At 38.2% G+C, this 22,405-nt stretch overlaps 1 protein-coding gene across 15 annotated transcripts in view; it reads left to right on the top strand.

Annotated features, from left to right (window-relative positions):
- Window positions 1–22,405, top strand: part of GPATCH2 (G-patch domain containing 2) — a 188,915-nt gene that overhangs the window by 18,042 nt on the left and 148,468 nt on the right. For 14 of the 15 annotated variants that reach the window (XR_014817295.1, XR_014817296.1, XR_014817294.1 and 11 more), the window contains exons 4-5: window positions 1,133–1,315; window positions 2,000–2,079. Coding sequence is in view for 5 of the 15 variants with exons in the window: in XM_021064101.2 (XP_020919760.2) it covers window positions 1,133–1,315; window positions 2,000–2,079 (263 nt within the window). In the remaining 10 variants the exon portion in view is untranslated. Of the gene's footprint in view, window positions 1–1,132; window positions 1,316–1,999; window positions 2,080–2,206; window positions 4,300–22,405 lie in introns of those variants that run through there. The other variant, XM_021064105.2, reaches the window with a different exon arrangement.

Genomic DNA, 22,405 nt, shown 5'->3' with positions numbered 1-22,405 from the left:
TTTTAGTTTGTTTTTAAAAACATTTGTAGTAAGAGATTTTGAAAATCAGAAAGCTTCTATAAGAGAAAAAGTTTACAGCTGTCGTGATGACCTTTTGGAAACCAGAATTAGTAGTTTTTCTAAGAATCATGAAGAAGACTGATGACTCAGATCATATTCAAAACGCTGTTTGTCTTTTGTTTTTAAAAGCCATCTGCTTTCTCTGGTGTTTTTGTCTCCTTATACATCTCCTTATTTAAAAAAAAAAATACAAAATACTTTTGATTCACACCAAAGACCCATTTCAAATTGCATTTTTAATTAATTGTTATTCTGTGGTTTCACTCAAGGATAAAAGTCAGACTTAACTGAGAATAGCGTTCTATTTTAAAAATGCCCTGCTTGTAGTTCATTGTGGTTTCTTTGTAAATTCTGTGGTGGTGTCACTTTTCATTTAAAATCAACTTTTTCACAACTATTTCTTAATGAACTTAATCAGATTAATTTCATTTAGTCACATCTGTTCATGATTGTTCCCATTTTTACACTCCATACAAATCATGAAATTAAGCTAATTATATACCATTATGAGCTGCAAAGAACGGGTTCTGCAATTTTCTACCTTTTAATTCCTGGCAGAACATTAAGGCTTGTTTTTCCCTAATATCGAAAGGGTAGGAACTTAAATGGATTTCCCTATAGTTTTTGCCAAAGGATTAACCAATTTAGTATTGTTTTTCACATTTTTAAATTGGTTCTGAAACATTTATGTTTTTGTGGATGGCAGCTCTCGTTAGAGTGTTAAAAAAACATTTCTTAAGTGAAACTGTAGTGTAGAAGAAAAAGTTTTCTTTACAGATTATACAGATGATTGCCAGATAAAATACAGGACCCCCAGTTAAATTTGAATTTTAGATAAATGCCAATTTTTTTTTATTTTTTAATTTTTTTTTTTTAGTGAGTATGTCCCATTTAGGGTTTGGACATATACTAAAAAAATGTTCCCAAGTGTTGTATATGTATATTTATATTAAAAGTGAATCATTTATATGAAATTCACATTTAATTGCCTTCTTGTATTCTTTAAATCTGACAGCTCTGGTTATTTGGCTGATCAAACTGAATCTTTGGGGGATTTCTTGTCTTTGCTCAGGTGATGATGAGCAGAGCGACTGGTTTTACGAAAAGGAGTCGGGTGGAGCATGTGGCATCACTGGAGTCATTCCGTGGTGGGAAAAGGAAGACCCAACCGAGCTAGACAAAAATCTACCCGATCCTGTCTTTGAAAGTATCCTAACTGGTTCTTTCCCACTTATGTCCCATCCGGGAAGAAGAGGTCAGTAGCACTCCCTGTCTGGTGGACACAGCGGGCTTGTAGTCATTCTAGGAAGAAGCATTCAAAGAGGATGTGTGAAGTGGGAATGAAAGACTCAGACACAAGCTGCTGTAAAAGCGTGTTGACCAGTCATTCAGCTACCACATTTCTCATGCTTTCAAATGGTTGGAAAGGTTGACTTGCGTTCTTACTAGGCCCATGGTGAAATGATAGAGAAATTGAGACGAAAGAAAAGCCCTGGGTAATACTCTAAGATCTAAGTAATTAAGAGTCATGGCCCGGGAGTTCCCTTTGTGGCTCAGTGGTAACCCAGCTAGGATCCATGAGATTTGGGTTCAATCCCTGGCCTGGCTCAGTGGGTTAAGGATGCAGCATTGCTGTGGCTGTGGTGTAGGCCGGCAGCTGTAGCTCCGATTCTGCCCCTAGCCTGCGAACTTTGACGTGCAACAAGTGGGGCCCTTAAAAAAAAAAAAAAAAAAAAAAGCCGTGGCCTGGCTGTGCCAGAAACCTACCAGGCATTACTTTGGATCTTGTGAGTGTGAATTTTGCCTTTCATCACCGTCACCACCGTTCAACGTATCAACCCCCTCCCCACCCTTACTTGAATTTCCGAATTGGTAGGAACTTATTCTCTGCTCCAGTGATCATAGACGGCGCCTTCAATTGAGGACTTTGATTTTCCAGGTTTCCAAGCTAGACTCAGTCGCCTTCATGGAATGCCTTCCAAGAATATTAAAAAATCCGGAGGGACCCCAACTTCAATGGTAGGCATGCTTTCTTGTTTAACTGTCATGTTTGGAAATGTATCCATTTCTATGGAATAAAAAGCCACATCCTCATCCTTTATTCATATGCTAATGTTATACTTAAAAATAATCCATTTTTTTGTAGGCTACAAACTGGACCAGTGAGATTCCCCTATAAACCAAATCTTCTAATGCTAATAAATTAGTTACGTTTTGAACATCTGGGGAATGACATTCGAGGGAACCTGGCTCCTGTCCTCTTCCCCTGGAGGAGTATCACTGAAGTGAGAGCCTCTTTGATGAAAAGATGGGGCTGTTTTTGCTGGAGGACTGGTATTCTTCCTTTAGTCAGACGTGAACCTGATGGGGGAGGCTTTCTAGGGATCTAGGTTGGCCCAGGGTGGGTAGAAACTACTGTACATTTTATATATTTTTCTCTTTTATGATTTTTTTTTTTTTTACATTGAAACCATTTGTGTATCACTTGCTTTGCCAAAATGCTAACAAAAGCTAGAAAATGAAAAACTTCCAGATCTCACATAAGTATTCCTTAATGTTTATATTGTGACTGGTTAAGAACTCACTTTTACATGTCTGACTGTTGTAAATTAAAAAAACATGATGCATTGACATTTATGGTTCATTTTTAGAGAAATCTTATATAGCCAGCACTATTTACAATATTCGCATTTTACTCAGGGTATTTTAACAAGGGCTAACATGAGTAATAGGTGAGGTTGATAATCTGCTACAGTTTGTATTTTGTTCAAGTTTGCTTTCTTGACGTGGATAATCTGCTCTGTATTGCACACTCATTGTATTTTACAGTGTAGTTTTTATTGTACTTGGAAAAGTCATCTTAGTTTTAATCTAGTCACAGTGATAAGTAGCCTGTGCTGGTAGAATCGTTTACTCTTACCTTTTAAATTATCTTCTCTGTCTGATACCTGAAACCAATCAAAGTGATCGTTTTGGCTTAGAGCCCGTATTGAAATCATGTGAAAGCTGGTATTTCAACAAATACTGTATGACTCTGAATCATGTTGTCATGTTTAAAAGTGAGAGCTGCTTACAGATCCTTAGAATAGAGGTGTATGTGTCACTGTGAGTGTCAAAAATACTTGCATGAGCTCATTTTCACCAAGCAGAAGCGAACAATGTAACATTTCTAATGACGGTATAATTTCGACACTCTACTACATTCAGGCCATTTGAGTTCTTCAAAATGGTTATATTAAAATGATTAATATTTTTATCCAGTTCCAGTATCGATGAAAATTGTGATTTAATACATGTATTTTTATATTATTGTATGGATTAATTGTCAATTCAGCATTTAATGTTTAATTTAAATATGATGATTGGAAAAGAAACTTAAAGTTGACATTTTCATTACCTAAAGTTGTTACAATCTGAAAGATTTCAGCAAATGTATTATAAGCGAGACTATGTGACATCTTTTAGATTGCTTGTCTAGACTGGAGAGATTAAAAGTGATAAAGTGCAACTTTGAGTCTCTTTACCTTGGCATATTTAAAGTGATATTTTAGAGGTACAATAATGTAGCACTTGGTAATTGTAAGTAAGTTTTTTTGTGCCATGTCCTTTGGAGTGAAAAAGTCGTGATTTTTTTTTTTTTCTGAATTACATAAATGCTTTGATTTGATTTTGTATAATGATTGTCTTTTAGATCTGAATAAGTCACTTTAAAACCTTGGCCTATGAACTTTGCCTTACCAATCATGAATCTAGATGAATGCTATCTAGTTCTTGGTTCAGTTTTACCTATTTTTATTTTTGGTTCACTGCTTGCTTGAGCGTAGCTGGGATTTGTAGCCCATTTTCTAGGCTTATTGCAATCTCACTGTGCTATTTTATAGAAGCTATTACAACTGATAGGCTAGCTTCATGGTATTGATGATACATGGCTTAACCATAGTAAAAGCTGCCTTCCCTCTCTAAATTGTAAAAAGGTGATTAAGTTTCACTCGATGGAGATATACTATATATGTGTGTTTATCATGGAACTAGTGCATTAGGCCAAACACTGTTTTCCTGGTCCACGTTTTTTTTGTATTCAAAATTTTAGCGAAGCCACTGGGCTCCTTGAGGTTTTCTTTCTTGCAATCGTAAATTGTCCTTGTTTGGATTTTTAAGTACTGTAATCTTTTCTCTCTCTCTCTCTCTTTTTTTTTTTTTTTTTTCTTTTTCAATAAAATATCTGACTTGGGCAAGAAAGGTAAGAGTTCCAGTTTGTGCTGATATTTTTAAATTTTGATGCAAAGTTTGTTGTTGCCGCTGCTCGTACTGTCTGTGTTACATGTAACAATCTAGTCTTAAAAATCATAATCTCACAAAACAGTCATCTTTAACAGTAGCTGTGACATCCACTAATAAAAAATGAACTTTAATTCCTTAGACCTTCTCATCGGAAAGCCAGATTGCTTTTAAGAGAGGTCAGTTTTCTGAGCAAAGCCAGACACGTGCAGCTGCAGCCCCTTAAAGGGAATGGCAGCAAAGCATTTCTCTTCTTAAACAGATGGGTGATGACTATGCAAATATAGCGATGATCTTTGACGGAAAAATCACAGAAGGAGACTCTTTTACTGAAATCCTAATGTAAACATTTGGGGGGGGGCAACCTTGACATCAGTTTTTGCATCACACACCATAGTTGTGCTCTATGAAGTTGTTGGGAATGCTGACTTAGCAAAGGCCAAACCGTTGCTCCTAAGGGAGATGCAGGGTTAGGTTCCTGTGAGCCTGTGGTCACGACACGTTCATCGGCTGATCAGTGCGTAACCTCGTTTTATGTATGTTTGTGTCTCAAAATACCTGATTTAATGTATATTGTCGATCCATTAACATTGAACTCATGACCGACAGCCTTAAAAATCATACCTGAGCAAAGCTTATTGAGCCCATGTATTTCCTCCCTAAGCACATCACAGGCTTCTTGTGCTTTGGAAGGCTAGACATCACCGCAGCATCATGCCTGGGGAGCGTTTAAGCCAGTGAATCACCAACAAAAGCACACGAAGGGGGAAGGTGGGAAGTGTGGCGCTAAGTAAACCACCCGAAGGACACTTGTTTGTAGTATCAGAGCTGGAAAAAGGAGGCAGAGACCTCAGTGGAGAAGGCACACAGGCCCCAGGTGACATGTCGTTCACGCTTTACTCGTGTCCACTCATCATGAAAGCACTCTGAGTGTTGATTTTGCGGTTACAAATAAACTTTAGTGAGTTTGCAGCTTTGCGTATCTAGGACCTGCCAATAGGAGGGTAAGAGTGAGGATTGACTCCCGTTTTATAGACGAGCAAAGTTGTATCGTAAAACGTGTGCAGAGGTTGAAGTCGGACATTGGTGAATCCCCGCCCTGGTGCTGCCTTTTACATGTCGTTGCAGTTTGAACCTCATTTATCTTTCTGTTGAAAAGAGACAAGGGTTACCTTGTCGAAGTGTTGTCAGGATTTAATGAGAGTATGTTTTCGTTATGGGTTCAGCATCATCTCTGTCACGTAGTGTGTATTAAATAAATGATATCATACTTTTTATTAGATGTCTTAAACCCAGAAGCTTATATGTAGAGAACATTTGTATCATGGGTCAAAGTGCAGAATTTTAGACTTTAAAACTTACCTGTTCATATTTTATGTATAAATATTCTTTTATATTTAATATTTAAAGTGCTTTAGATTGCAGCCTTCTTATCTTTCTTTTATACCTCATTCATATTTGAGCTGGCCCTTGTCTTTACTATGGTCTGTGAAGAATAATTTTGAATGAATTTTAGATTGACAGACACTGCATTAAATCTCAAAGCTTAACTGTAAACCTAAAAACAAAACCAAAAAAACCCTGTCCTAAACTTCTCCCTCTCCTCCCCCTTGCAATTATTAAACTGTTTATTTGTAGAAACACCGGAACTATTTAGGAGGTTTTGGTCCAGAGTTATCTGATTCTTAAAAGTCATTTTACACAAAGGAAGAATACAGACAAATCCTGAGAATTTAATGTTGAAAGGAATTAACTATTGCTGTCCTTCTGTTAGAATAAGGCACTAGTTTCCTGGAATCGACTAGCCAGCCTCTTACATTCACCTCTTTAAGGAGAACTAAACAAATAATAATTAATTCCAAGGAATAATATCCTGGGGCCATTATCCAGGAGATTCAGACGGAATCTCCTATATTTCTAGAATTTTGCATCGTGTACAATTCAGAATAATAGTCTTCAGAATAGTGATCCATCCCAGAATCAGCTTTGGGATATTATACTTGCAAAGTGCATCCCATTAGCCAGCCTTATGCAGAGCGTTGAAGTTTCCCAGGATGTGCTACCCTGAAGCGTCCTAATTAATCAGTGTATTCTGGAGGTAAGAGATCTTTATCTTTTTTGTTGTTGTTAAACTAATGGTGTTTCTACGGGGTTACATTTATCTAAATTAGCATTCAAATTGAGTAGTCGGTTGAAAGATCAGGAAATAAATGGCTCCATTTAACATATAGTACCTGAAATCCAACATAAATATTACATGAAGAACTGTACAATAAGGGTTATAGTGTCCTGACTTAAGATTTTATAGTTGTGTTGGTCCTGTTTTTGGTATGACTGGAATGAGAAAACGTACGGTGGTGATGGTGGTTGTGGTGGTTATTCTGTCAAAGAAAATGAATCTGATTTTACTGACTTTGTGTTTAATGCATATTGTTTAAATATCCAAGAAAGAAATGCACATCAATCCTTAATCTAAATTGTCATGCTGTACCCGTAAGCATGCTGTTTATAGTCAGCAACGCAGTGGCTTATTTTGGTTCAGAATCTTGAGTCAATTTGTCCTGTAAGACAAAAGAAATATATTTTTTATCCTTTTCTGAAGTCGTAGAAGACAGGATTTCAAGAGTGACATATTGATAATGACACTATAGTGATGTACTCTGCAGGTCTTACTCAACTGTTGTTTTATTGTTTCTTAGGATGCTAGACTAGGAATATTTAGTCTGATTTATAGCCTTTTACCACAGGAGGGTCATTTAATGGATTTGGTTTAAATAGGGAACTACATAAACTTTTCTCTTGGCCTAGCCTAAGATGGAAAAATTTTACAGAACAAAAACCTAAAATGATTTTTAAAAGCATACCCCGTATATGTCCTCGACTCTAATTTGGCCATGAGCTAGTTTGTTACCTAATACTTTTCAATGGAATTCAATAACTAAGTGCTTAATTATAATCTCTGTGAGTTAGTATTTGTTCATGTCCTTAAAGCATTTTTGGATACTTTGCAGAATATACCAATATCTATTTGGAAATTTTCATATTCGAAATATAAATGGTATCATGTATATTCTAATCTATTACTGTGTATGTTAATAATTTAGTTTTCATCTTATCTCAAAGTCAACTTGAGCTCCAGACTTCATGGTAGAAATTGATGTTTTTTCTTAGAATTTATTTTGAGATAAAATGGATTTTGTATCGTAGAAGAGTACTGCTTAATAGGTTTATAATAAGTCTTTCTTTTACAAAAGACATTTTAACAGGGTCTCTGGTTTGGTTTAAAATTTTCTATTTTGATGTGATTATTCACAACTTTATATTTCATGGCATATAAACTTAATACCCATAATTGAAATTTGAAAATAGGAATCTCACAATTTTTATTCTGTGCCATTAAAAATAGTATCATATTAATATTGATATTTAGTGTTATTGTATTCTACTTTATTAAAAGTAGAATAGATATATATAAATTTAAATAATACAGATATATAGGAATGTATTCATTTATTCATTCAGCGGGTATTTGAATGCTTACTTTTGCTCTATACATAGTCTTCAAAATCTTCCAGGAAAAATTGCATGAACATATGTTGAATCTTGGTATTTTAATACGACCAAATTTGGCTGCATATACTTTTTTTCCCATATCTTTAAAATACTTGTGCTTGCTTCTCTTGTAACTTATTGTTAGAGTTGCTTTTTGATTTTATATATTGTTGTTTTGTTTGTGATGCTTTAGAAATCTGGCAAAGAGAATGTTAGTAATGATAGCAAGCCCTTAGGATGATGCCTGCCACATGCCAGATGCTTATCTAAATGCCGTTTCTATATTTTAGTTCATTTAATCCTATGAACAGCCCTATAATGTAGGTTAATGTTTGCAGTTAATGCGTTTGATGTTTTCTTTTTCCTTTGGTAAGCCAAAATTAATGCAATCTGGAAGTTTTTTTTCTTTTGTCAGGTTGCTAATAAATAAAAACAAATTCTCTCCATTAAAAAACAAAACAAAACAAAAAACTTCATTCCTACAAAATGCTGTTGGAAGTGTGAGTTCTTTTGAAATCCTCACGGCATTCTTTGCTATCTTGGATAGCGAGCACAATCAAGGTGTGTGCCATGATAAAAGTGACGTTTAAAGTCTGCTCCCGTTAGAGTCATCACTGAACCCACATCCACGATTTTGATCCTTCACCTCTGATACCTTCTTCCTGATCTTGTGCATCGTCCCGTTCAGGTCTGCTTCCTTGCTCTCTGTTCCGACTGGCTCTCTCCACCTGCCTGCCTTCCATGGTTCCTCATTATCCCTCCAGCCTTGTACCACGTGCCGAGAACCTGCTGCATTTCTATTTCAGTTCAGCAGGGATGACATCCTCCCTGTTTCCGTTGCTCCTTTCCTCCTCTTCCTAATGGAACTTGGCAAAATTCTGGGTAAACTTCTCCCAGGTGGAAGATCTTTTAGCTGGGTCTGCAAGTTTGCGTTGGCGCTTCCTAACTCATTGGGGATGGAGTTGGCAGACAGAGAAGCATGGTGAGACAAGGCTTGAAACCGCATGTAATATTCAGGAGGCTGAATCCAGTGTTGCTGAAGTATAAGGTATGCTTGTGTAGAGTGTGCAGTAGACTGGATTTGGTTGGCAAGTTAGGCAGGAATTAGATCATTTCTGACTTAACAGTTCATGGGAATGCATGCAAACTGATGTCATCTCTTGGGGGTTAAGGTGATGGGATTTGTCTTTTGAAAGATCACATGGACATTAGGTTAGCGGGTACGTTGGTTGGTTGTAAGTGAAGACTGTATCAGGCGTCTAAAACTCTCTGTCTGTTCCCCCAGTATGTGGGATCCATAGTGGACTGATCCCTTTATTTGACCAGACTTTCTATTCCGATCAACCTTTGGGTGGTATCCATTCACCCAACAAGTATTTAATGAGCCTCTACTATATGTCAGATACTGTTCGAGGCCTTGGGGATTGCAGTGGTGAACAAGGCAGACAAGGTTCCCTGAAGCTTATATTTTAGCGATTAAAAATAAACTTGGTGGAGGCAGGAGGGTAAGTACAAATGGCCATGGAGAAAATGAAACAGGGTATTGGGATCCGAGCTGGATCCTTAACCCACAGAGCAAGGCCAGGGATCAAACCTGTGTCCTCATGGATACTAGTCAGATTCATTTCCGCTGAGCCACCGTGGGAACTCCAACCACAGCTTTTAAATGTTACTGTAGGAGCACCTGCAAATGGCAAAAGAAGGACGCATTTATTTATAAAGTACAATATTACTTCTGGTGCTTTTGAGTGTTTTTGCTTGTTTTATTAGAAGAAAATTTATGGGTACCAAATATTTATATACTGTAATGTATGTTCTGAAATGTAATGCTTTAATATCATAATAGTTAATCTGCTTTTATGCTACATAAATATTGTGCAGGACAACCAGGTTTTTGGGGTTTTTTTAGTACTGTTTTAAAGATCATGAAATGCCATGCTTCTTTTCATTTTCTTTCACTTTGGTACTTGCATACAAATTCTTGGGTCATTCACTTTATTAGTAAAGACATGACTTATTTTAAGATTAATTTTTTGAGAAAATGATTTATGAACTGTTTAATGACTGTCCTTAAAAACATTGAATTGAAAACATTTGAGATTTTTTTTAAATAGTTATAAAAATTATGATGCTGTCATTTAATGTTTTTCTTTTGACTCCTAAGAAGCCTTTGCAATGTGTTCTGAAATGCACTTAGAAATTAAGACGCTGATTGGTAACTATTCACCTGCAGAAATGGAGACTGAAGACCCCTTTCCTTGTTGCTCTTTTTTTTTTTTTTTATGTGGCATGATTTTTATTGAGAAATATATTATGCAAAGTTAGGTGTCTAAGTAACATGAACGTATACTTTCCGGAATAACAGAGAAACAAATGCCTGTGTTCTCATCACCCGCCTTCAGAAACAGAACATCCTTCTCCTCTGTGTATCTCAACCCTCTGACCTTGGAGATTTCCACATGCATCTATTTCTAAACAATAGAGTGGCTTTTCTTTTGATTCTTTATGTAAGTAGAGTCATATTGATTACCCTTTCATGGTATAATTTTTTTTATTGAAGTATAGTTGGTTTACAATATTGTGTTCATTTCAGGTGTGGAAAATGATTTAGTTGTGTGTGTGTGTGTGTGTGTGTGTGTGTATGTGTGAGTATATATGTATATATTGAGATTATTCTTCATTATGGGTAATGGAAATATGTTACAGGCTCTAATTCCCTGTGCTACATGTAGTAAATCCTTATTGCTTATCTCTTTTATGTATAGTAGTTTGTATCTGTTAATCCCATACTGTAATTTATCCCACCACCTCCCTTTCCTCTTTGGTAACCACTGGTTTGTCTTCTGTCTAAACGTCTGTTTCTATATTGCTCTTTAGATTTCATTCATCGTTGCGCTTTAAAATTATGGTGACGTTGCCAGCATTCCTAATGTTTTTCTTTCTTTCTTTCTTTTTTTTTAAATCAAAATCAGGGAAACAGAAATGCTGCAAACATATCACTTTCTTTAAAGCTTCCACTCTGGTTTCTTGCCTTTTGTGTTGCCGATAGAACTATTCTGATGATCTATAAAACTCCCGTTTTCTCATTTGCCTTCAGGTGTGTCAGATATCTAATATCAGAAAAGTTCAAAGTCAGTGATGGGTAGAACACGTCCACATAACATTGAACAGGTGCTTTTTCTATATGGAAGTCACCGGCACCTCCTCCAACTGAAGGTCAGTTTGAACAACTGAGAATTCACAAAAGAAGTCTTAGAAATTAAAGGAGTCCCCGGTACTCTAGGTAGCAAACAGCAGCCATCCATTTGTTCCCTGTCACCCAGGCAAGAAGATTCCAACAAACTAGAGGTACTTGCCAACAGGTATTTGTAAATGTTTTAAGTCAATAAAACTTGTGAAATGTTTGTTGTTAAGTCTCACTAGTCTGAAACATTTACCAGTACTTAGTGGAGGAATAAAGTGGACGTTTGATGGTTGGTTCGTATAGTGAGGAAGTGCTGACTTGTACAGAATCTTCCTTCTAGAACTTCATGCTTAAATCTGATAACTGCTTGTAAACAATTGTTGATTATAAGAACATTCAATGGCATGCACTTGATCTTTTTGAGGTCTTTCAGCTTTGACGTTATTAGATTTCATCTCATCCCATTTCATTTACATGTATCTTTGATAGATTCTTCCTCTTGTCTGCTCCACAAAAATGTTTTAAAGGGGCATTTTATATTACTTGTTGGACAAGTGAATAAGTATATGTTACATCTGACTCAGAAACCTGACGTCTTGTTTGTGTTTTCAGCCGTAGATTTCTTGGCTCAGTTGTGCGCAGGTGTAACAAAGGCTTGTGACGTCTTCTTTGTGGGAACTGAAGAAGATGAACAAGGGCTGAATAACAAAATGAATAAGGTGCATCTTCGCCCCACTCATCTCACTGTTTGGTTAGTGAAAATGCATTGGAAACGGGAGGGAGAGAGAGGAGACCCGACGTTTGCCAAGGGGGACGCTGATCCTCGGTGATTTTTCATTCTTCAATTAAAACTTTGGCGCCTTTGTCTTCCTCCACTCTTTCCACCTCTAGACGCCTCTGCATCTCATGTTTTTCCTTACCTGTCCCATTCGCCCTTTCTTTTCCAGTTGTCATCTATCGCTGCCCTCATATAGATACTCGTAACCTTACTTTATTTTTCTTTTGGGCCGCACCTACAGCCTGTCGTGCGGAAGTTCCCGGGCCGGGGATTGAACCCGTGCGCCGCAGCAGCTACCCGAGCCACAGCAAGGACAAGACTGGATCCTTAACCTGCTGAGCCACGAGGGAACTCTCATAACCTTACATTTTGACCAGTCTCCTCCCTGGTCTGCCTTTCTCCTGGTTTTCCTCCATCGAATCCATCTTGCATGTAATTTCAAGGAAACATTTTTAAAACATGATTCTGTACCCTAGCCAGAAAATAGGTGTCGCTGCCTTTATTCTAAAACTCGGGTTTGTCCCTTCCAGCCTTCACTGCTCTCCTACGGCCTGCGTTGCACTGCCCTCCCTTCCAGGCGGTCTTAGGGTCTCAGCACCCCCACCCTCCTTCAGCTTCCCCTGGGCAGCCACTTCCACCTTCTCTGCCTTTGCTCGCAGCAGCGCACGCCCTCTTCTTCCCACTAGATTCATATCCTTCAAGGAGCATTTCAGGCTCTACCCCTTTTCTTCAAAGCCTTCCCCGACTGCTCACACTTCAGAGACCCCTCCGTCTTCTGAAATGCCCTCGAACTTCCCGTCTCTGCCGTTCTCTCACTCACTAATGGGTGACCTTTCTCTCGTATACTCTCCCTCGTCTGCTCCTGTCCACACTGAATCCCCACGTACACGTGGCGCCCCAGCGACAAGAGTCCCGCTTCTAGCACGTGGTGTGTGCCCAAAAGTGTTATTTTGAAAATGTTGATGGAGATGTGCTGGGTATTACCTTATGCTTTTTAGGGCGCTTTCCGCCGCTAGTTGCAGCGCCAGCACAACCCTAAGTAACATCCTCCCTACCAGTGTTACCAAGTCCTTCGCTGTTTTTCATTTGTCCTTTTTATGCACTTCGTGATGTGATGCAGATAAGCTTTCACTTGAGAGGGCCCCGAACAGCTGACCGGATGCCCAGGGCACAGATGCTCACCTTTCGCCTGGGGGATCCTTCCCCGTCATTGTCCTTAGGGATTTCCTTTTGAATTAACCTCAAATAAGTAATCCCCTGCCTCCAGGCATGTGGAGTTGCGGGGGGGGGGGGGGGGGGGGGGGGGGTGGGAGCTGGTGTTTGACTTTGCAAGCTAACCTCATTGCAAAGCAGAATTCTCTTAGTTTTAGTAAACGTTTATCACGTGACTCATAGGTATGGCCCCTTTCTAGTTTAGCATTCTCTTATATATTTTCTGCTTCTCCTGGGTTATTGGGGGAGGTAATATCACTATGACTGTGGCTAAGGATTAGGATCAGGGTCAGCTTTTTTAAAAGAGATTTTCCACCAATTCCCTCTTTGAGGGGTATCCAGAGCTTCCAATTTCTGAACCTTTGTGGAATCTGTTGCTTCAGTCAGCTTTTTTTTTGGTGTTAAATTTGCCTCTTTTTTCACCCCATTATAGTGTATTACAATATTCTGTGAATTTCTGCTGTATAACAAAGTGACCCAGTCATAAATGTGTGTGTGTGTGTGTGTGTGTGTGTGTGTGTGTGTGTGTGTGTGTATTCTTTTTCTCGCATTATCTTCTGTCATACGTGATAATAAGTGGTTCCCTGTGCTCTACAGCAGGATGTGGTCAGCTTACTTTTTATTGCCACCCTCTCTGTACCCTCTTGCCAGAGAAAGCTGAGCAGCCAGCTGCGCATCCCTTTGGTTTTCATCTTCTGTGCTTTTGTTGACATAGCTTGTCTGGTGGTGTCTTCTTTCCTCTTCTCTTTGCCCTTGTGGGGAAAATTCTGTACTGTCACTTTAGTGGGGCTTTGAGAGGGAGCTGAAATGTATGAGTTCTGGAATATGTTTACTGGGAAGTCCTTTAGATTTTCATTTTTTTAAAGTAATAGATTCACAGGTTTTAAAAGACAAATAGGGCAAAAAATATCCAGTGGAAAGTCTTTGTCCTATATCCAGTTTTTCCCATACCCATCTGTGTCAATACAGCATCTATTAATTTGCACCTTGGTTTTTAAACTTTAAAAAAATAGCTGAGGGATTACAAATTCTACCCATGTTTTAATTTGTTTGGCTGCATACTATTTTATTTTAATATATTAAATAATTATATTGGCTTTTATTTTGTGTAACTTCCATGACAGGACAGAAATATTTGCTTACTATTAATTATATGAGCTACCGTTTGTGGTGTTCTTACTATTTTGCAAATGGTGGTCTCATCTCTTTGTGTATGATAATTCATTTAATGGTCAAAAAAAAAGCCTACTGAGGTAAATATATTCTCGTCTCCACCTTAGAAGCCAGAAACAGGGACAAGTGGGTTAAATGACTTATTCAAGGTCACAGCTAGTAATTGGTAGTGTCAGGATTTAAACTCTGGCCCTATGACTCACTCCCCAAAGACTTAGCCATCAAGCTATTATGCTTCCCCTTCAAGGGTAAAAATATATTTCCACTTAATTTTTAATTTGTAAAAAATTGAATAGGCGTAGTGGCCCAGTGAAATAATACATCTTAGTCATAGAGTTTGATCAATTTAATGAATATATTGGATAAATAATGACTCTGTGATGGGTTGATCAGGTTGAATCTACTGGATTGGATATGTTTTATTCTTCAGTGTAATAGTTTTCATCATGTAAACATGCCATCCATCTCTCTTGTCGACGCTTCTGCTTTCACTTCACGTATGTTTTCTCCCCCATCCTCTGATACCTGTTGATTTAACATACATGGTCCTTGCTGATATTTACAGCTTTCCTTTCGCAAATTGATTAAAAGGTGCATTTTTCTGTTACCTGTCAGTTGGGTTTTCCATATCCAAAAAGGTTCATGACAGCAATGAATATTTAAATGGCACTAGTGATTTTGCCACGAGCATCTTTACACACTCTAGCGCCTGTGATGGAAGTCTTACTGCACTTTCCATCTTGGGGACTCGTGGAGATTTTCAGAGAATTAGCTTTCTGATGAAGGGTTATGCAAGAGGTGAAGGATCTGGCCTTGGCACTGCTGCGGCTCGGGTCGCTACGGTGGTGCACTTTCAGTCCCAAGCCCTGGAACTTCCACATGCTGGGGAAGATGTGGCCAAAAGAAGAAAAAAAAAAAAAAAAAAAAAATCAGAGCCACGTCTTCTGAACCTATAAAAGAATAAAAGCCTATCCTTCTATCCTTTTGTCTTTACATAAAGATTTTTTCAGAAGTTACACCCTTTTCTGTTGAGCTGGAGCTATAGTGAGTTTGCATTTTTGAATGTTAACTTCTGAAAATACCATGAGACTGGAAACGTGTACAAGTGGTCCATTTCAAAATTCAGTTGCACTCGTGTTTTGTTTTTATCGTTGAAATCTTAAGTAGTAAGATTTTAGTAGTTTCAGTAGTAAGATTTAGTAAGATTTTATTGTTGAAATCTGAAGTAAATAATTTGATTCATGCTATGAATTTGGCATCAGCTTCATTTGTAGTTGTTAACATGACAACTTTTCCCCAGTCCTGCTTCCTCATTTAACATCTTAAAGCTCTGGGGTAGGCCCGGTCTTTGCAACTGTCTGTCTCTAGGAAAGACCAGCTCATCTAACTCGGTCCTTGATGAAGCATCGTCTCAGGGTGATCCTGTTTCTTCAGAACAATTGTTGTATGTATTGTGTGTATTACTGACACATTGATGACACATTACTATATATATCGATCAGATGATTGTTCTGGAAATGCCTTTCACTTTCCATTGGAATGTTCCTTAGAGGTGCAGGCTGTCCAGCTGAGTGGATACACTTTCTTTCTTCTTACTTTGCCCCTCAGCTCCACGGCGTAGCACCGTGAAGCCTGCGAAGCCAGGAAGGGTCAAGCAGACCTTAGATGTGATAAAGGGCCTTTACATACACGCATACACGCGCGCACACACGCGCGCACACACACAACATACACATATTTTCTTTTTAGACTGTCTTACTCCTGGTAGGTGATTCTTGAGTTCATTTAGACACTTTGAAGACATACACTTATTTTCATAATAATCATAATCATAAACTTCATTAGAAGGGAATTAAGATATGAATATGCATGAAGATATTAGATGGTCTAACCATGAATCTATGGCATCAGTATGTCTTGAGTGAATTACAGACTTTACCCATTTCTGGGCCATTTGTTTTATATATAGATTAAATGTAAATAATTACTCATTTGACAGTTACTTTATTACTTTGATGTATCTCAAAGTACCACAGGCAGTTACAGTGTGATTATTGTAGTAATTTGCATTCATTAATAACCCAAATTAACCTTTCATGTAAATTAAAATTTAAAAATTGGAATTTGATTTTGTTGGAAGACAGTTTTACTTTCAGTGGTTACTTTGGTATAACAATATTGTACTTAACTGAAGTTTTTAATTATTTTTAAGCTTACGTGTTAAATGTGGAAATGTTTTGTAACTATTCTAAATTATACTTAGAAATATTAACTCCTGTAGGTTAATCAGTTCCTTTTTGTCTTACGTCTCACTTGTATGAAACAAAATTACGAATTCCGTTTTATGTGTTGGGGGCAACTGTGTGTCCTTTGATGTATTAAACTTAAAATGTGTTTTTGCATCTACAGAGCCCTTAGCCAGGTACCTAGCACACCTAAATGTCTAATAACTGTTTTCCTACGTAACTCTAATACTTGGTATTGCAGTAGCATCTGGTTCAGATGGATAGTAAATGGTTAAACTGCTTAGGAATTATTTGCACACTCATTACAGTTCATTACCCCAGGGAATAAAATTAAAACATCGTAATCATGCTTTAATCCATATTTTTGATTTTACTTTGTTTTGTTTTTTTAATAAGGATTCAGTTTTCCGGTTCAAAGTGATCTTTACCTGCTCTTCTGGGTTAACACAGTTCTTTGGAAAAGCAGATCTATTCTGGCTCTGTAATGCCTTTTATTTAATTTTATGGTTTTTATGATATCATATATTAGAGATTGCCAAAAATATAGAAAAATTTTAGAGAACATTTTTGGGTTTGATGGATTACCCCTCTTGAAAGGGAAACAAAACACTAAATATTTCTAATCCCGCATTATTTACCGCATGGGTGGTTAAATGCTACTTTAAGCCTCATAAAATTAAAAGGAAGAAATCTGCCAACTGTAGCAGGAATTGGATTTAGGAAGAGTGGTACAGAGCCAAAATATTGCTACAGAATTAAATGTCAAAAATCTTCTTTAATAGTAGATATATAGTTCACAGTCCCTGGTTATGATTAATACATTTAATCTAAATCACTGAAAGTTGCACTCTCCTTTTCCATAAAATACAATAGGACACAAATCAGTTTTACTGTAGATGGATAACAATTGGAAAATAATGCATCTTCCCGCCCAATAAATTGTCAGTTATACCTTTTAACTAAAATCAATTCATCTTTCCAAAATTTATTGCAATTTCCAATAATAAATCTCTTCAAATGTTTATTCATTTGGTTTTTGATACATTTGTGCCACTTTTGCTATGGTCTAATGTTTTCTCTTTTGATTCATTGTAAATTAGAAAATCTATTTTGAGTCAGTTTTCTAGTTAAGAAGTTAAAATCTATAACCTAGCACCTTTTTCACTCTCCATTGTACATTTTAATACCCTTGAACTTGAACTTCAATGCAATCCAGTAAATTCTTTTCAGAAGGAGATTAAAAGACTTTGCAGTCTAACTTCTTGAGGAAGGGCCAGATTCATAAAACAAGCGCTTAGGAGGCTGGCAGGTGATTGTTATCATAGATTCATTTTTGAATAAAAAGTGGGGAGAAGGAGATAAACAGAGTCTCGCCATGATCTCATGGACCTATTTGGTACAGAGAAGAGGAAATGCCCATTTTGGATTAGGATCGGCTGTTAGTCATATTGGGAACCTGCTTTTATTTTCTGCAGTAGCAGTACCCCCAAGGGAAACTCAGTAATCAGAAGTCTCTTCCTCTTTCATCTCCAGATACATTCTAAATGTCTGTCTACAAATGCATTTTCAGATTGTTCTCTTTTTTTTTTTGTCTTTTTAGGGCTGCATCCGCAGCATAAGGAGGTTCCCAGACTAGGGTTCCAGTCGGAGCTGCGGCTGCCGGCCTACACCACAGCCACAGCAACATGGGATCCAAGCCGCATCTGTGACCTACACCACAGCTCATGGAAACGCCAGATCCTTAACCCACTGAGTGAGGCCAGGGAACTAACCCACATCCTCATGGATGCTAGTTGGGTTTGCTAACCACTGAGCCACGATGGGAACTCCCTCAGGTCGTTCTTTTTCAGTGTTTCCTGAGTGTGAAGTCAGATCAGTTTTTCACACCCAACTGTGTTTTGGGATATACTTGTTATTGATTTTTAACTTAATACATGATGCATAAACAGTTCTCATTTTTATACTTTTTTTTTTTTTGGCTGCACCCACAGCATGTGGAAGTTCCTGGGCTAGGGATCAAACCCACGCCATAGCAGTGACCCAAACCACTGCAGTGACAATGCCAGGTCCTTAACCCTCTGCACCACAAGGGAACTCCTCATTCTCTATACTCTTGTTAGACCTAAAGTAGACATTTCAAATACTGGATGATGAACACTGATTCTTGTCGTTTTAATTTGATGCCTTTGTTCACCCGTTTCTCTGTGACGTCAGATTGGTACCCCCTTTTTTTCTACTTGCACCTCCTCTGTGCGATTATGTAACATTCAAAAATGAAAGTGAAAATCAGTTTCCTTTCCTACAAATTTAACAAAACTGTTTTCAGCCAGCGTGTCCTGAGGTTTGGTGTTATGTCAATACTTTTAATTTTTTTATTTTTTTTTTATTTTTGTCTTTTCTAGGGCCACCCGCCCCGGAGGCATATGGAGGTTCCCAGGCTAGGGGTCTAATCGGAGCTGCCACCGACCTACGCCAGAGCCGCAGCAACACTGGATCCGAGCCGCATCTGTGACTTACCCCACAGCTCAGTACTTTTTATGTCAACTAAAATTCTGGAATGGATTTTTTGGAATGGATGCTATTAGAAATGAAAGTGACATTAATTTGGATCATACCTTTAACTCATTGGTAAATTTGTGTCATCGCTAATACGTACGATGCCATGTGATTAATTTAGCAGTTAAGAAAGGTAATTTGTATAGGCCAGAATAGCTAAAATAGAATTCATTAATTGAACTAACTCTTCAATGAAGAAAACAGATGTTTTCTAAGGCAAAGATCAGACATGAATTACAGGTCTTACTTGTTCATCTAAAAATAGTGCTGCTTTTTTTTTAAAGCTGTGAACTTATTTATTTTTTTGATATATGGATTCTTTAATATAAAGTGTGCTACTCATTTGTACTCACCAAATTAATTTCTGTATTAACAAATTAGAGATTTTTAATAAATTTAGCTAGCTGTAAACCCTTAAAAGTAATCTGGCTTATGTGTACTTCTTAATTTGATTTTCACATCACATTAAATATGAGAATAAATCAAATCATACTCTTTTCAATAAAAAATGATCAAGTGAAATGCATATGCCTTTCTTCTAAAATACCAGTAATAGATTTTAGTGGTGGCTTTATAAATACTGGTTTTATAAGTACTGATTTCTATAAATGCTGGTTAATACTGGTTGGTAATACAGAGTCAACTTATTGCTTAAGTGTTTAGGGTTTTTCTCTATTACAGTCAGTAATGAAGACTTTAACAATAACTGTAAGATCAGCGTTGTCACCTCGGCATGGTGGCCTTCGGTTTTGCAAAGGACAACAGGTCATACCTCCCTTTCCAAAGAGGAAGTTAAGGTTCTAAGAAGACAAGTAACAAGCTGGAACTAATAAGAGGCAGAGCCTGGGCCGGTTGTCTGATTCGCCGTCCTGCTTTCCCTTCTGTTCTCTCCACTGGCCTCTGCCTCCTCTCTCTAGTTGACCGTGAATTCATCCAAGACACCGAAATTTTGTTAACGTTTTTGACTCATAGTTTTACGAATTGCCAGGTAAACTTTACTGTTTTGGAACTAAGTGAGTGTTTTTAAGAAGGGCCATTAGTAATCTGTTTATTTGTCTGCAGTTGTCTTGCTCAGGGTCTCGGCCACAGACGTAGCCCGACGCGTCTCCGTGTTTCGTGTTTCCTTCTCTGCTTTCTCTCCGTCGTCATCGCTCCTCGAGTTCTAACCGGTCCTTGTGACCCGCTCGACTTGTAATGTTAGACCTGGTCGTGTGCCCTTGGTTTACCAGTTTGTCAGTTCCTCTTCTTCCTGTTCTAAGTCTTGGGCATCCGGCCGTCAACTGATCTCCCCTCTTCGTGTGCCAGTCCCCCCAGTTGATGCCTTCTGGATGCGTCCCCCACTTTCCGTCTTCCGTCAGTTGGCGCCTACTATTTTTACCCTTGGAAACATCATACCTTCCTGTCAGCCCCCGGGGGAATCTTGCCCATTCATCAAAATGCATTTTAGTTAAACCCTTATCTGAAAACTTCCCTGCCCAGAGGCATCTCTGCTATCTTTCCAAGTCCCCACTGCCACCACTTCATTACCCACGGAACCCCGTGTTAGCCACTGCTGGTGTAGTGCCCATAAAGAGCATGGCAACGGAAATCAGAATAACTTCTCCCAGATCCATGATTGACTGGCCCTGTGACCCTGGAGATGTCCCTTTTTGAGCTTGCGTTTCCTCACCCCTAAAATAAGGGCAATAACAGATAAGATGCAATGAGATAGGTAACAAGACTTCATGAACTGCAAAGGCGCTGTTACTCATTAACTTCAGGAGTCCAAAGCTCAGATGCCTTGGTGCTGGGGAGGTGGGGGGAGCGGCAGGCAGCTACTATAGGAACTGCAGATGCACCTATGAACCAGCTTGGTGTTAGGGAGGCAGCAGTGCACTAGGAAGGACACTCTAGCTAAAGGTACTCAAATAAAAAACATTTTAAGAATTGATGGCCGGCCAACGAGGGAAAAAAACAAAACTATTTAGTGGCCAAATATGTATGCCTCCTTGTGTGTCAACTTTCCTGTCCAAGCCTATGCGGAGTAAAGCAGATCTGCATGCCCACAAACCCCTGCATGGCGCAGGTACTTAATGGGCTTGGGGAGGGAGCTTGCAGGAATGGCGACTTCAATGGGTACGTGAACTTTAAATGTATGATGTGGGAAATGGGCTGCTTAGGTTTTAAGCTTTTTTCCTCATCAACAAGCAGGAGGTAGTTAAAAAAAAAAAAAAAAATGGAGACATTATATAGGCTATAGTTTCTCATTTGGTTCTCTCATAAAAACTTTCCGAGTGTGCTCTTCACAATTTTGCCTTAACTCCTTTTCACATGGTGTTGACCCAGAAGCACTGTTAAGGTCAATTGCGAGTCCAAGCATTTTACTGCGAGGATGTTTCCCTGTCACCTGCACTGGTGAGCTCAGGCAGCCTGAATAGAGCAGCAAGTGTGAGTCTAGTGCCTTTTCTGTTCAATAATTGCTTTTCTTTCTGACCTTTGAGAGTTGGTGGAAGAAAACCCTAGTGCTTGAGATTCAGGGATTCTCTTACCTGAGATCTGGGAAAGATGTGCTGTTTACTTTCTCATTCTTAAAGATTTAAGTACATCTTATCCAGCGTGTTAGAAGCCCCTTATAAAGCTTAGATTCAGGTACACTTAGTTCTTGTATTTTTTTTAAAAAAAAATATTCAGCCAATATTTAATGAGCATCTGCTATCACCAGATTTTTTTCTTTGAAAGTGTTATATAGGCAAATTGGTAAGCACAATAAGTGTATATGGATTAAACTGTTTTATTAAATGTCAAAGACTTTTAGGTTGGATATGTTGGGTTTTTTTTTAAGACTCTAGATATGTATATGAGGGATATACCTAAATCAAAACATGTAGAAAGACTTATTACAGAGGAATGGGAAAAGATACATAATACAAATGTATTTCATCTAATGACATAATCTTAAAATAAGTAAAGCCAAAGGTACAGAATTGCAATATGAAGCCAACAAGTGAACATAGTGGTTTTTTTTTTTAAGTATCTCACAAATTAATCTATCAGGAGTACGCGTCGTGGCTCAGCGGTTAATGAATCTGACTAGCATCCATGAGGACACAGGTTTGATCCCTGGCCTCACTCAGTGGCTTAAGAATCCAGCGTTGCCGTGAGCTGTGGTGCAGGTGGTAGATGACGCTTGGATCCCACATTGCTGTGGCTGTGGTGTAGGTCAACAGCTGCAGCTCCAACTCAACCCCTAGCCTGGAAACCTCCATATGTCATGGGTGTGGCCCTAAAAAGCAAAAAGAAAAAAGAAAGAAAGAAAAAGAAAGAAAGAAATTAATCTGTCATAACTCAATTTAGTAAGAATTTTAAAAATCCTAATATATAAACTAG

Source organism: Sus scrofa, chromosome 10 (assembly GCF_054392235.1).
Source record: "Sus scrofa isolate SSC_HxYL_T2T_F1_AM1 chromosome 10, Sscrofa_HxYL_maternal_Yorkshire_Landrace_v2.0, whole genome shotgun sequence".
NCBI lineage: Eukaryota > Metazoa > Chordata > Mammalia > Artiodactyla > Suidae > Sus > Sus scrofa.
This window is presented reverse-complemented; position numbering and strand designations above follow the sequence as displayed.